Source organism: Acipenser ruthenus, chromosome 41 (genome assembly GCF_902713425.1).
Source record: "Acipenser ruthenus chromosome 41, fAciRut3.2 maternal haplotype, whole genome shotgun sequence".
NCBI classification, from domain to species: domain Eukaryota; kingdom Metazoa; phylum Chordata; class Actinopteri; order Acipenseriformes; family Acipenseridae; genus Acipenser; species Acipenser ruthenus.
Window position 1 is genome coordinate 2,519,115 of NC_081229.1, and position 15,406 is coordinate 2,534,520.

Genomic DNA, 15,406 nt, shown 5'->3' on the forward strand with positions numbered 1-15,406 from the left:
CTGGTGTGATTACTGGCTCTCATAAGTCCTTATCACCTGGAGATTTTACCAACCCCCCATGAACACAGCTTGTGATTTTGTCAAAAAAATGTAGTTGGCATTTAATGGGTTAATATTTGAGTCATGCTTTAGTTTAATCTTAACGGATAACAACTACCTCACTAACACATGAATAATTGTATGTTAATAGTGCATATATACAGACATGCTCAAATTTGTTGGTACCCCTCCACAAAAAACGAAGAATGCACAATTTTCTCTGAAATAACTTGAAACTGACAAAAGTAATTGGCATTCACCATTGTTTGTTCCATATTTAATAGAAATCAGACTTTGCTTTTGATTTTTTATTCAACATAATATTGTAAATAAGAAAACAAATAAAAATGGCATGGACAAAAATGATGGGACCCCTAACCTAATATTTTGTTGCACAACCTTTAGAGGCAATCACTGCAATCAAACGTTTTCTGTAGCTCTCAATGAGACTTCTGCACCTGTTAACAGGTAGTTTGGCCCACTCTTCCTGAGCAAACTGCTCCAGCTGTCTCAGGTTTGATGGGTGCCTTCTCCACACTGCAAGTTTCAGCTCTTTCCATAGATGTTCGATAGGATTCAGATCAGGACTCATAGAAGGCCACTTCAGAATAGTCCAATGTTTTGTTCTTATCCATTCTTGGGTGCTTTTAGCTGTGTGTTTTGGGTCATTATCCTGTTGGAGGACCTATGACCTGCGACTGAGACAGAGCTTTCTGACACTGGGCAGTACGTTTCGCTCCAGAATGCCTTGATAGTCTTGAGATTTCATTGTGCCCTGCACAGATTCAAGGCACCCTGTGCCAGGTGCAGCAAAGCAGCCCCAAAACATAACCGAGCCTCCTCCATGTTTCACTGTAGGTATGGTGTTCTTTTCTTTGAAAGCTTCATTTTTCGTCTGTGAACATAGAGCTGATGTGACGTGCCAAAAAGCTCCAGTTTTGACTCATCTGTCCAAAGGACATTCTCCCAGAAGGATTGTGGCTTGTCAATATGCATTTTAGCAAATTCCAGTCTGGCTTTTTTATGTTTTTCTGTCAAAAGTGGAGTCCTCTTGGGTCTTCTTCCATGGAGCCCACTTTCGTTCAAAAAGCGACGGATGGTGCGATCAGAAACTGACGTACCTTCACCTTGGAGTTCAGCTTGTATGTCTTTGGCAGTTATCCTTGGTTCTTTTCTACCATTCGCACTATCCTTCTGTTCAATCTGGGGTCGATAATCCTCTTGCAGCGGCGCCCAGGGAGGTTGGCTACAGTTCCATGGACCTTAAACTTCTTAATAATATTTGCAACTGTTGTCACAGGAACATCAAGCTGCTTGGAGATGGTCTTGTAGCCTTTACCTTTACCATGCTTGTCTATTATTTTCTTTCTGATCTCCTCAGACAACTCTCTCCTTTGCTTTCTCTGGGCAATGTTCAGTGTGGTGCATACAATGATACCAAACAGCACAGTGACTACTTTTCTCCATTTAAATAGGCTGAATGACTGATTACAAGATTGGAGACATGTGTGATACTAATCAAAGAAACTAATTAGTTTGAAATATCACTATAATCCAATTATTTATTATCTTTTCTAAGGGGTACCAACAAATGTGTCCAGGCCATTTTAGAATATCTTTGTAGAATAAGCAATAATTCATCTCTTTTCACAGCTTCTTTGCTTTATTCTATGACATACCAAAGGCATGCAAGTATACATGATAAAATAGCTTTTAATTTCATCACTTTTCAGGAGGAATGAAGCATTATTTCAATGAGCTGTAAGGGTACCAACAAATTTGAGCACGTCTGTATATACGCTATAATGATGTGACCAGACTATGATTGAATTTTAACAATCCTTGCCATTTATTAGTTCCAAATACTGCAACATTACATTCTGCATTGAAAGTTATCTTCTTTCACATGCTGCATCATTCTGCATCTAAGGCCAAGTTAACTTAGCAACTTGTATGGTGTTTGTGTAAGTGCATGTGAGTAATTATCATGAATATGTGGTATCAAATGTGATAGTTTTCTTGTTTTGAAATAGCAACCCACACCCACACTGAGACACACACGCACACACACACACACACACACACACACACACACACACACACAAGCTCACGCTACTGCTTATATTTTCCACTGTGGTCAAAATGCATGTACATTGCCCATTTAATATCATGTGGTTTACTCACAGTGGGAAATCCATACATGTTTACTAGCCTTAAAATTAAAAGGTGTTGCCACTGCACTTTGCAGAAACACATTTTGGGGGTAACATTAGGTTAAGATCATCTGTAAAGCTGAGGGAACCCGCAAATGCTTTTTCAGGATCAGTGGTTTGAAACCTGGTTCCAGGGAGACCACCGGGAGACCTAGTTTGAGGCAACTGTCAGCTGGTTGTCTTAGTTTTAGTCTCTCATGTCAATCATACCCAGTGTTGTGGCTTAATGCTTAATTCTATTACTGTACTAAATGACTCTCCCTCTCTGTTTATCAGCACATCACAGAAGGATGTGGTGGAACAAAAACAGACCATTTTAAACATGATGCTGAGAAAATTAATACGACCACAGAAAAAGGTGTTATGGGTGTCACAGGACTGACAACTGCAGTTTTTATAGGTTACAAATTACTTGCAAGAAATCAGTAAAGCATTTACTGCACAGTATAAAACAAATACGGTTGTGTATTTCCTGTGAAATGCTTAATGGTGTACGAGACAAGAGACTATATCGATTGCAGAAAAGCAATAGCTGCAACAATTGTCCACTTGTTCAAGACTATTTTCACTCTAGGCAAACGCATTGAACCACATGCATTCTGTTCCTGTGCAATGAGTATTAGCACACATACATCAGCCTCACACTCACTTTAAGAGCGCTACCCAGAAATGAAGTAGTGGCAAGAAAGAAATGAACGATCTTTTGAAAAGTAATGCTAAGGGAACAGAATATTTTACAATGCTTGGTTAGTACTGCTTTAATGTTGGATATTGGAGAGTCATTTTTACTTGGTACTCTAGTTGTCTTATAGCATCTACGCTTACATTACATGTATTGAAGTTCAAAAAGACAACCAGAGTACCAAGTAAAAATGACTCTACAATATCCAACATTAAAGCATTAATGACTATATTGGACTGGGCAGCAAAGAGTTAATAAACGTTAATTTTATCTGAATAGCGTAGATAAAACAAGGTACAATAAAATCACCCTGATATTATTTGTTAATTATTAGTCACATGCTTAAGTGCCTTTAAACAAATGGAACCCCATATTGCGATGATATGATTGATCCTAGAGATCCCTAAATAGAGATCTGATGTTTGCAGAACAGTTTTAGTTTGCTTTTTCAGTAGCTCATAAATAAGTGACTACTTTAAAAGCAGTGTCAAAAAACAGCTTCTGTGGTTGATGTTGCTTTCTGTTGAAAAAACGGAAATTCTGCTGCTTCTGCTTTTCAGTTTTAAAAATAGGGAGTTTGACCAACAGTGTGAAACAGCCATCAGTGAAGGACAGTCTGTTCAGTTCAACTAGAGAGGTATGTTCAATAATATTCTTTAAATGTGATATTTGATTGAAAGCGTGTTTACTTTAAAGATATGTTTTTGACCAATGAAAGATCACACATTGGTTACGACGTAGTTTTACTGTAGATTCCTGACTAGACTTGTGCTTTTACAGATTTCCAGTTTGGTTCTCTAAAGACACACAAGAACATGATTGCTACGGAAAAGTTGCTTCTGATTTCCTGCCTTTTTCAAGGTATTTATTAACCATTTTAAATATATATATATTGGGGGACAAAATATTCAATTATATTGATACAATGTCATCCCATGAAATATAGGTTTTATAGCAATTATCTGTCTTTTGAAGTTATATCTGCAGGGTGCATCCCATGTACAAGAATATAACAGTGAAGGTTTATTATACTAGCGAGGGGCACAGCTGTGGCATACTGTAAATGAGAGCCTTTGTGATGTTTGATGATTGCTAACATAATTTTGAATCCCACTGCATGTCCCATTCACAATACAGTTAGATACAACACAATGCTAGTCATCCAAAATGACCGTGTTTTAGTGTAAATAGAAGAGTAATGCTGTTAGTATTGCTTAAAAACTAGGAAAAATAAAATGATTAAATAAAATATGTCACCCAAAACTGTAATATCTTATTATATAAGTGACTGTACAGTATTGCTAAAAAAAACATACATTTTCTCTTTTTTAGGTATGATTTGCAATAAATTTGAAGCCTTCATGCCTCAGAGTATTAAAGCCTTGAGCGGCTCCTGTGTGCTGATTCCATGTACATTCACAATTGAAGAGAGGTTTGAGAGTGTAATGGTGGAACCGGCCAGAGGAATTTGGAGGGCTTCTAAAAATGTGGGAGATATTGTATTTGACTCCAGTAGAAATGATAACGAAAATACCCTGAAAGCAGAGCTACTTGGTAACGTGACTAACAAGAATTGCACCACAATAATAAATCATTTAAAAACAAGTGATACAAAAAGTTATTTCTTCAGAGCAGAACCTCCTAAATACAACTTTGATCAGAGTGTTTCACTTGAAGTTGCAGGTAAGTACCAGGCGGTTCTCAATACATTTTCATATTGACCAGCGCTTCAGAGGGCTAAGGATTTGAGTTCCATGAAGGTCAGCATTGATGGGTGGTGATTACAAAGACACATATACAGTATATTTCGGGTTGAGGGTTTCAATTTTGCAAAAAGCAACCCTCTGACTCTCAGATAACCCAACAGCTTGATTCTAGAATTGAAACAGTTTTTTTGTATCATACTGTAGCTCCATTGAGAGTTTTGTTGAGATCACTGACTAAACAGTCATAATCTATAAGTATTTTGGGTAATGCTTTCCATTGAGTGTCTCTAAATACTGTGTATTTACATAGTAGTTATTTAATAAATACATGCATACTTACACATAATTACAATGTTATTATGCCCCTCACCCTTTTCTGATACAATTGAGCACTCCCCTACTGTGGGTGAAAGAAAACAAGTACCGCTACAAAATAAAACAAGTGAGGGGTTTTCACCAGGTTCTGTATTCCTCTGACAGGTAGTGAAACGTTTCCTTTGTTCCCTAGACTCTCCGGACAGACCTGTGATCAGCCCATCGAGTGCAGTGAAGGAGGGAGCACCCACGAGTTTAGCCTGCACTGCTCCAGCCCCGTGCCCAAGAGAACCTCCAGCCGTGGTGTGGAGCGACACTCTGAACGGGAGTGTGGAGATAGAGCAGGTTGAGCAGCAGGATGGGACCAAGGCTGTATCTTCTGTTCTGACGTTCACTGCCTCACATCTGCACCACAACAAGACCATCACATGCACTGCGCAGTATCCAGTGGGGTCTGGAAATAAAAGTGCTGAAGAAGTCTCGACTCTTCATGTTCTCTGTAAGGCAATTCTTTAATAATGAATAATAAACTTCCAAATCTAAATAATATCTGGAAATAAAATCTGCAAATAATATCTTTAATATATATATTGTTTTAATCTTATAAATAGATTTTATACATTATAATCACAGTATAAGCATTGTAAACTGCACTATTACTTTTAGCACTGTAAAATGATTGCTTTTACTGTGGTAATCTTTAAAGTTGTTGGCTAACAAACTGTTTTCTCTTTCAGATTCACCGAAGAACACATCGGTTTTAATAAACCCTTCTGGTGAAATACATGAAGGAGATCATGTGACACTGAGCTGCAGCAGCAATGCAAACCCAGCAGTGAGCCGCTACACCTGGTTTGAAGTGAAAGGAGATAATATCACAGAGAAAAGTGTTGAACAGTACCTCACTTTTACTGACATTAACCTGAATGACAGTGGACTGTACTACTGTGAAGCAAGGAATGAGCATGGGGCAGAGAACTCGACAGCCGTGCAGCTGAATGTAGCATGTATGTATCTTTAATTTCATTGGGTATGGTTATTAGTTGCTGTATACAAGATAACAAGAACACATTTTAAAATTAAATGGCATTATACAGCATACCTCACAGTGTAAATGAAAAACACATAACTATCAGATTAGCACATTGTAAAACTGTACACATATCATTATATCAGCATGCAAAGCTGCTTGTGAATTTGACATTGTCATCTCCATCCCTAAAACCTCAAACATGCAGACGTTCGTGAGAAATCACAGCAAGCCCTTGTGTAGTATTTATACGTCTTTTTTTTTTTATTTGATGTTATATCTGACCAAAACATTGTACGTGTTCATAAACAGACAAGGTAGAAGAAAAGGATGATCAGAAAAATAACCCTTATACAAATTTACTGTGGTATACCATGGCAAAAGCATTAACAGCATAGTAAAGCATGGTAAAAGCAATAGCATTAGAAATCAGTTCTGTAAATGGTATGGTAATCACAGTAAAAGCACTGTAAACCGCAATGTTACCTTTACAAATGTAAAAGGACTGCTCCTTTAAAGTTGTTTGCGAACATGAACTGTTTTCTCTTTCAGATCCACCAAAGAATACATCGGTGTTAATAAACCCTTCTGGTGAAATACATGAAGGAGATCATGTGACACTGAGCTGCAGCAGCAATGCAAACCCAGCAGTGAGCCGCTACACCTGGTTTGAAGTGAAGGGAAATAATATCACAGAGAAAAGTGTTGAACAGAATCTCACTTTTACTGACATTAACCCGAGTGACAGTGGACTGTACTACTGTGAAGCAAGGAATGAGCATGGGACAGAGAACTCGACAGCCGTGCAGCTGAATGTAGCATGTTGTATGTATTATTATTATTATTATTATTATTATTATTATTATTATTATTATTATTATTATTATTATTATTATTATTATTTATTTCTTAGCAGACACCCTTATCCAGGGCGACTCACAATCGTAAACAAAAATACATTTCAACAGGACAGTTAAAGATACATTTGTATCTTTAATTTCATTGGGTATGGTTATTAGTTGACGTATACAAGATAACAAGAATGTATTTTAATATTAGCCATCCATACCCAAGATACTCTACAGTATAGCTAAAAATGAAAAGACATCTGTGCATTAGATGCCTATATGTCATATCTGTGTGTTGCTATTTGCAGGCATGCCACAGATTTCACATGAATCCAGTTGCTCAAAAGAAGATACCGAAAGCATTACCTGCATTTGTGTGAGCCGTGGGAGTCCATCACCGATCACTGAATGGAGGATTGCTGGAAATAAACTGGAAAACAACACAGATAGAGGGAGCATCAGTAACTCAAAGTTAGAAGACCACACAATGAGAAGCACACTCATCCTGCTGGAGCCGTTGGCTAAAAATGAGGCTATACAGTGTCTGAGTAAAAACCGCATTGGCACTGCAAGCTTCCAGTTCCATGTGTTCCATGAACAGAAGGAAGGTAAGAAGCATTCTGAATGAAAAGAAGGAAGGCAAGAAACATTCTAAATGTGCTTTGAAGCATTCTAAATGTCCTTTGAAACATTCTAAATGTGCTTTGAAACATTCTCAATATCCTTTGAAACATTCTCAATGTCCTACGTTAACTGTCCTGCATTGTTCCCTGGAAATCCATTCTCCAGATATTTCATGATAAATGGAAGTAATGTTAATGCTTTAATCGTGAAATATCTTGAAATCCCTGTGTTTTAGACTGTGAAATGCCATGAAATAAATACAGCCCAGACTATAACATGTGCTTACTGTTGTGTGTATGCAATGGCAGTGCACAGCAGGTGAGATATTCTTGGGTCCCGTGATCGAGACATTTCTTTTCTTCCATGAGCTGCCATGCTTATTGTCAAGTTGTTTTTTTCACAGGTGCAGAAAAGCAGATCCATTTCCTGTCCGCTGTCTACGGGGGGTTTGCTTGCGCTGCAGTGTTACTGCTGGGGTTTGGCTTTTCCAAATGTGTAAAAAAGTAAGTTAACTTCTAAACATGTAAATCAAGCAAATACAATCATATCAAACAATACATGGGTTAAGCACTTCCAATTTAATATAGCAAGCATTTTTGTCAGTAACATTTTTAGAAACTGTCAAACAAAAACATTACATGAGACTTCTTATGGACCACGTTTTCATATCTACTTTTAGGAGAAGACCAAACATCTGTTAATTTAACAAAGCTAGACCCAAACAACTAAGTTATATATTTCAGGTCTCTTTAGCAGTCTGTTTATGATGATTATGAGGATGATGTAGCTGCAGAACATGATGAATCTGTGGAAGACTGTGAATTCCAGGGGAGCTTGCAAATTCAGTGGTTTCCGAGGAATTCCATTATCCTGAGATTTGGACTGGCTCTAGTGATCAGATAATTTCTAACAAAGTTTTTCAGATAACAATGCTTCTTGTTTTGTTTGTTTTCTCTCCAGGTTAATGAAATCGAAGTCAACCTCCAGACCCAAAAGGGAAGACACTGCAGAGCTAACAGAGGTCAACGGGCTTGACTCGGTATGTACAGAATGCAACCGAATTTGTCATTTATCTGATGAAGGCTTTTAAACTGGTAAGGCATAGCCTTGCTTGGTACCAATGCAATCATACATCAAGCATTTACTACAGTGCTGTCCCAGCTTCTTATTCCTACAGCCTGCTGCCCATGGATAGGCTTTTTGCAGCCTTTTATAACCACTTGGATCATTTGACCCAAATTGAATAATTGATTAATACATTGGCCCACCAATCATGGCTACAGTTTCCTCCATTCCAGCCACATTCTCACATTCTGTAATGGAGCCTGAATTCTCAAGTAGGGATAGGGAATCTTGCCCCTATCCCAAACTGCAGTAAAATACATTAATAACGTGGAGGGGGACACCTCACTCTGTGACAACATATTTATAACTGATCCAGTTAAAAGGGTATCATCCAAAAAAAATAATGTAAGTACACAATTGGATCAGAAAAGGGTTAGGATTAGGTTTAGAGTTAAGGTTAGCGGGGCTAGGGTTAGGTTTAGAGTTAGGGTTAGATTTTGAGATAAGGATAGGATTACGGTTGTATCATACAACAAATTTACACATTAAGTACATTGTAACTATGCATAATAACATTGTAATAATGTGTAAGCACACATGTATTTACTAAGTAACTGCTATATAACTACACAGTAATTAGAGACACTTAATGTAAAGCGTTATCCTATACATCCATATATAAAGCGACCTATTTCTCCCTATGAATCTATGAACTCACAAGGCAAGTTCAATTGTGTTTTGCAGAGCTCCCCTCAAGATGAGGAGGAGAATGCAATCTACGCTAACAGACCAGCAGCCACTGAAGATCACCAACAGGGAGGCCAGGAAGAAAACCTTCACTACGCCTCCATCGATTACTCCAAACTGAAACCTGGCAACCAGAAGAGCGGCACTAAACGCGCCTCACGATACAGCACTGAATATTCTGAGGTGAAGCGTCCTGGGACAGCAGGAAGTGAGAGGGAAGTCACGGATCCCCCCATAGAGGAAAATGAATACGCTGAGATGAAAGGCTGCCCTGCCAAGAACAGGGAGAACACAGCAGCTAAGAGTGTCTCGACAGGAGAATCTGACTACGCAGAGGTGAGACGCTGTCATACATCACTGGAATGAACTTACAGAGAGAAGTTACCCAAAAGAGAAGGTACCAGGAGCACCAGCTAAAATATGAAGAGGATAAATCAGGACGGCTGGCCAATCCGCTCGTCTCTCTCTTTGGCTTTGATTAGAATCCCTTGTAAAGTTTGCAGGAGACCCGTGACTGTAGGTTACATTTGCTGTGTCCCGTGTTTTTAAGCATATTGCGGAGTGTGATCCTAACCAAAGTGATATTATCAGGAGCCTGGCTTCGTTGACACCCTTTCTAGTCTGTCCGGATATTTCCACACACAGGTTGACGTTAACGGCAGTGATATAAAGTGGGTTTGACTGCATTTGAAGCCGTGAACATGTCTTCTTTGTGCGTTATGTTTTTGAGAAATGTGTTTGAATATGGTATGGGTTAAGAATGCATGTTTAAAGCTACGGCTTACAGTCATCATTATTAACAGTCAGGTGTTAGCGAGAGATGCAGGTGAGGTTCTATAGAACAACATTTTGAGTCATTCCCTCATGCAAGTTTACCCTGGTATTTTTGTATGGTATTTTTGCACTTTTACCTGCTTTTTCCATAGTAATACCATGCATTATCCATAATTTACCCTGGTTCACCATGTTAATTAATACGCTTTACCATATCTCACTGTTCTTTACATTGCTTTGCTATGCTTTACTATGCATTCACTGTGCTTCATTATGCGTTGCTATGCTTTTGCTATGGAAAACTTTCATAAGGGTTATTTGAAGTAAAAATACAAATTGTAGTGGTATATATTTGTTTAGTTGTTGCCAGTTTTATAACATTACAATGATTGTATTCACAAGAAAATAAATAACAAACACAAAAGCTTAGAGTCCCATTTGAAACTGTTGAACCAGTGAAATTACACTCATCATCGTGAAAATGAGGCTGATGTAAATTTCCCGAGTGTATTTCAAACTTGATAAATGAACAGATTAAGCATGTCATTCTCGTTGAAAGCCAGGGGATGGCAGTACCACAAAGCCTAACCAATGGCCACGTACTCTGCAAACAGACGTCTTCCTCACTATGCAAAGAGCTTGTCTGCAGCTGTGGTTGAAGCTCTTTGAACCTCATCACAGTGACAGGGATTAGAATCCGAAAAGGCAGACCAGACTCCACTGTGGACAAATGAATGTAACCTTCCACCACGCTGTAGATACACTTCCTGTGCAACAGATATTAGGACCCCCCCCCCCCCCCCCACTCAAGTGTCACATGGACCTCAAATAGAGTGGTTCCTGCTGCACTGATAGTGGTTGCAGGATGAATGGATTTTTAACAAATGAATCTTTAGAAAGTTGTACTAAGGTGAGAATTTTTGGGAGCATTTTTAACTGGCATTACTTACCTGTTCTACGGGACATTCTGTGGCTGTAATCTGTTAATGTTAATCTGAACCAGGCTGCCAAGCACTTACCCACCGGCTTAACGTGGTTGACGGTCCAGTTGGTTTACGTCATCTTTTGTTTTTGTTTTTGTTTATGAATCCTGTCTGAACTGTTTATTTTCTTTTGTCATCGTCTCATGAACAGGATTGCATTTTCAGTTTTAACAAGCCTTTTCTTGGGAGTTTCATGACCCAAATAAAAATGATTTGTGTTGGAAACTACTGTCTGCTTCTCCTGTGTGCACCTACACGCTCACTATATATATATATATATATATATATATATATATATATATATATATATATATATAGGTATAATTAAATAAACCTGAAGATTACTAGTCACATGCTAAACAAATGGATCCCCATATTGCAATGATATGATTGACCCTAGAGATCCCTAAATAGCAATCTGATGTTTGCACAACACTTTGTTGACTTTTTCAATAGCTCATAGTCATCAACTTTAATAAAAGACACTGACAAAAACAGCTTCTGTGGTGAAAACGAAAATACCGCTGCTTCTGCTTTTCAGTTCTAGAAAATAGGGAGTTTGACCAACAGTATGAAACGGACATCAGTGAAGGACAGTCTGTTCAGTTCAACTAGAGAGGTATGTTCAAGAATATTCTTTTAATGTGATGTTTGATTGAAAGCATGTTTACTTTAAAGATAATTTTTTGACCAAAGAAAGACCACACATTGGTTACGATGTAGTTTTACTGTAGATTCCTGACTAGACTTGTGCTTTTACAGATTTCCAGTTTGGTTCTCTAAAGACACACAAGAACATGATTGCTACGGAAAAGTTGCTTCTGATTTCCTGCCTTTTTCAAGGTATTTATTAACCATTTTAAATATATATATTTGGCGACAAAATATTCAATTATAAACAATTATGCAATTATCTGTCTTTTGAAGTGATATCTGCAGGGTGCATCCCATGTACAAGAATATAACAGTGAAGGTTTATTATACTAGTGAGGGGCACAGCTGTGGCATACTGTAAATGAGAGCCTTTGTGATGTTTGATGATTGCTAACATAATTTTGAATCCCAATGCATGTCCCATTCACAATACAGTTAGATACAACACAATGCTAGCCATCCAAAATGACCAGTGTTTTACTGTAAAAAAGTATAATGCTGTTAGTATTGGTTAAAAACTAGGAAAAATTAAATGATCCCCCAAAACTATAATATATTATTATATAACTGACTGTACATATTGCTAAATAAACATCTGTGTTGCCTTTTCTAGGTATAATTTGCAATGAATTTAAAGCCTTCATGCCTCAGCGTATTAAAGCCTTGAGCGGCTCCTGTGTGCTGATTCCATGTACATTCACAATTGAAGAGAGGTTGGAGAAGGATATGGTGGAACCGGCCAGAGGAATTTGGATGACTTCTTATAATTTCAGACATATTGTATTTGACTCCAGTAGACATTATAGCGAGAATACCCTGAAAGCAGAGCTACTTGGTAAAGTGACTAACAAGAATTGCACCACAATAATACATCATTTAAAAAAAAGTGATTCAAAAAGTTATTTCTTAAGAGCAGACCCCCCTAAATACACCTTTGCCGAGAATGTTACGCTTGAAGTTGTAGGTAAGTACCAGTTGGTTTTCAATTCATTTTCATATTGACCAGCATTTCATAGGGCCATGCATTTGAGTTTTAGTTCCATGACAGGTAGTGAAATGTTTCCTTTGTTCCCTAGACTCTCCGGACAGACCAGCGATCAGCCCATCGAGTGCAGTGAAGGAGGGAGCTCTCACGAGTTTAGCCTGCACTGCTCCAGCCCCGTGCCCAAGAGAACCTCCAGCCCTGGTGTGGAGCGACACTCTGGATGGGAGTGTGGAGATAGAGCAGGTTGAGCAGCAGGATGGGACCAAGGCTGTATCTTCTGTTCTGACATTCACTGCCTCACATCTGCACCACAACAAGGACATCACATGCACTGCGCAGTATCCAGTGGGGTCTGAAACTAAAAGCGCTGGAAAAGTCTCGACTCTTCATGTTCTCTGTAAGGCAATTCTTCAATAATGAAGAATTCACTTCCAAATCTAATCTGTGAACTTCCATTGCCACTCAACAAATAATTGTTTAAGATTTATTCAATTTTTAAATATAACAAATACACTTTTTAAATCCTAAGAAAATCTCACAATTGCAATTTCTCCTAGTGCAGTAACAATGTTTTGATTTTATAATATAGAAAGTGAGAAATCCTAATATTGCACACTACATCATGGAAAACTATAACACTACATTGAAAATTAAAAAACATAGGTACTGTAGCAACCACTTTGCATTAAATATTTTATTGAACTCATATCCAGTATAATCTGCAAATACTATATTTAATATATATTGTTTTAATTTTATACCATAAATACATTGTATATATATCTTTCAGATTCACCGAAGAACACGTTGGTGTTAATAAACCCTTCTGGTGAAATACAGGAAGGAGATCATGTGACACTGAGCTGCAGCAGCAATGCAAACCCAGCAGTGAGCCGCTACACCTGGTTTAAAGTGAAGGGAGATAATATCAACGAGAAAAGTGCTGAACAGGATCTCACTTTTACTGACATTAACCCGAGTGACAGTGGACTGTACTACTGTGAAGCAAGGAATGAGCATGGGGCAGAGAACTCGACAGCCGTGCAGCTGAATGTAGCATGTATGTATCTTTAATTTCATTGGGTATGGTTATTAGTTGCTGTATACAAGATAACAAGAGCACATTTTAAAATTAAATGGCATTATACAGCATAACTCACAGTGTAAATGAAAAACACTTAACTATCAGATTAGCACATTGTAAAACTGTACACATATCATTATATCAGCATGCAAAGCTGCTTGTGAATTTGACATCGTCATCTACATCCCTAAAACCTCAAACATGCAGACGTTCGTGAGAAATCACAGCAAGCCCTTGTGTAGTATTTATACGTCTTTTGTTTTTTTATTTGATGTTATATCTGACCAAAACATTGTACGTGTTGATAAACAGACAAGGTAGAAGAAAAGGATGATCAGAAAAATAACCCTTATACAAATTTACTGTGGTATACCATGGCAAAAGCATTAACAGCATAGTAAAGCATGGTAAAAGCAATAGCATTAGAAATCAGTGCTGTAAATAGTATGGTAATCACAGTAAAAGCACTGTAAACCGCAATGTTACCTTTACAAATGTAAAAGGACTGCTCCTTTATAGTTGTTTGCTAACATGAACTGTTTTCTCTTTCAGATCCACCAAAGAACACGTTGGTGTTAATAAACCCTTCTGGTGAAATACAGGAAGGAGATCACGTGACACTGAGCTGCAGCAGCAATGCAAACCCAGCAGTGAGCCGCTACACCTGGTTTGAAGTGAAGGGAGATAATATCAACGAGAAAAGTGCTGAACAGAATCTCACTTTTACTGACATTAACCCGAGTGACAGTGGACTGTACTACTGTGAAGCAAGGAATGAGCATGGGGCAGAGAACTCGACAGCCGTGCAGCTGAATGTAGGATGTATGTGTCTTTAATTTCATTGGGTATGGTTATTAGTTGACGTATACAAGATAACAAGAATGTATTTTAATATTAGCCATCCATACCCAAGATACCCTGCAGTATAGCTGAAAATGAAAAGACATCTGTGCATTAGATGCCTATACGTCATATCTGTGTGTTGCTATTTGCAGGCATGCCACAGATTTCACATGAATCCAGTTGCTCAAAAGATGATACCGAAAGCATTACCTGCATTTGTGTGAGCCGTGGGAGTCCATCACCGATCACTGAATGGAGGATTGCTGGAAATAAACTGGAAAACAACACAGATAGAGGGAGCATCAGTAACTCAAAGTTAGAAGACCACACAATGAGAAGCACACTCATCCTGCTGGAGCCGTTGGCTAAAAATGAGGCTATACAGTGTCTGAGTAAAAACCGCATTGGCACTGCAAGCTTCCAGTTCCATGTGTTCCATGAACAGAAGGAAGGTAAGAAGCATTCTGAATGAAAAGAAGGAAGGCAAGAAACATTCTAAATGCGCTTTGAAACATTCTAAATGTGCTTTGAAACATTCTAAATGTGCTTTGAAACATTCTAAATGTGCTTTGAAACATTCTAAATGTCCTTTGAAACATTCTAAATGTCCTTTGAAACATTCTCAATATCCTTTGAAACATTCTCAATGTCCTACGTTAACTGTCCTGCATTGTTCCCTTGAATTCTCCAGATATTTCATGATAAGTGGAAGTATGTCTTGTATTTCCATTCACTATTTTCAGTAGGTTTCTTGTGTGCAGTTCTGAAAGAACACCTTTTTAAATTTGTATTATTATAAAGCAGTGTGCAAATG

At 38.1% G+C, this 15,406-nt stretch overlaps 1 protein-coding gene across 5 annotated transcripts in view; it reads left to right on the top strand.

The window, feature by feature from the left end:
* LOC131696720 (B-cell receptor CD22-like) overlaps positions 1–15,406 on the top strand; it is a 44,706-nt gene that overhangs the window by 19,432 nt on the left and 9,868 nt on the right. For 3 of the 5 annotated variants that reach the window (XR_009311412.1, XM_059011275.1, XM_059011274.1), the window contains exons 7-11: positions 5,693–5,962; positions 6,538–6,807; positions 13,456–13,725; positions 14,302–14,571; positions 14,745–15,044. Coding sequence is in view for 4 of the 5 variants with exons in the window: in XM_059011275.1 (XP_058867258.1) it covers positions 5,693–5,962; positions 6,538–6,807; positions 13,456–13,725; positions 14,302–14,571; positions 14,745–15,044 (1,380 nt within the window). In the remaining variant the exon portion in view is untranslated. Of the gene's footprint in view, positions 1–5,692; positions 5,963–6,537; positions 6,811–7,141; positions 7,442–7,860; positions 7,961–8,417; positions 8,497–9,266; positions 11,269–13,455; positions 13,726–14,301; positions 14,572–14,744; positions 15,045–15,406 lie in introns of those variants that run through there. The other 2 variants (XM_059011276.1, XM_059011277.1) reach the window with 2 other exon arrangements.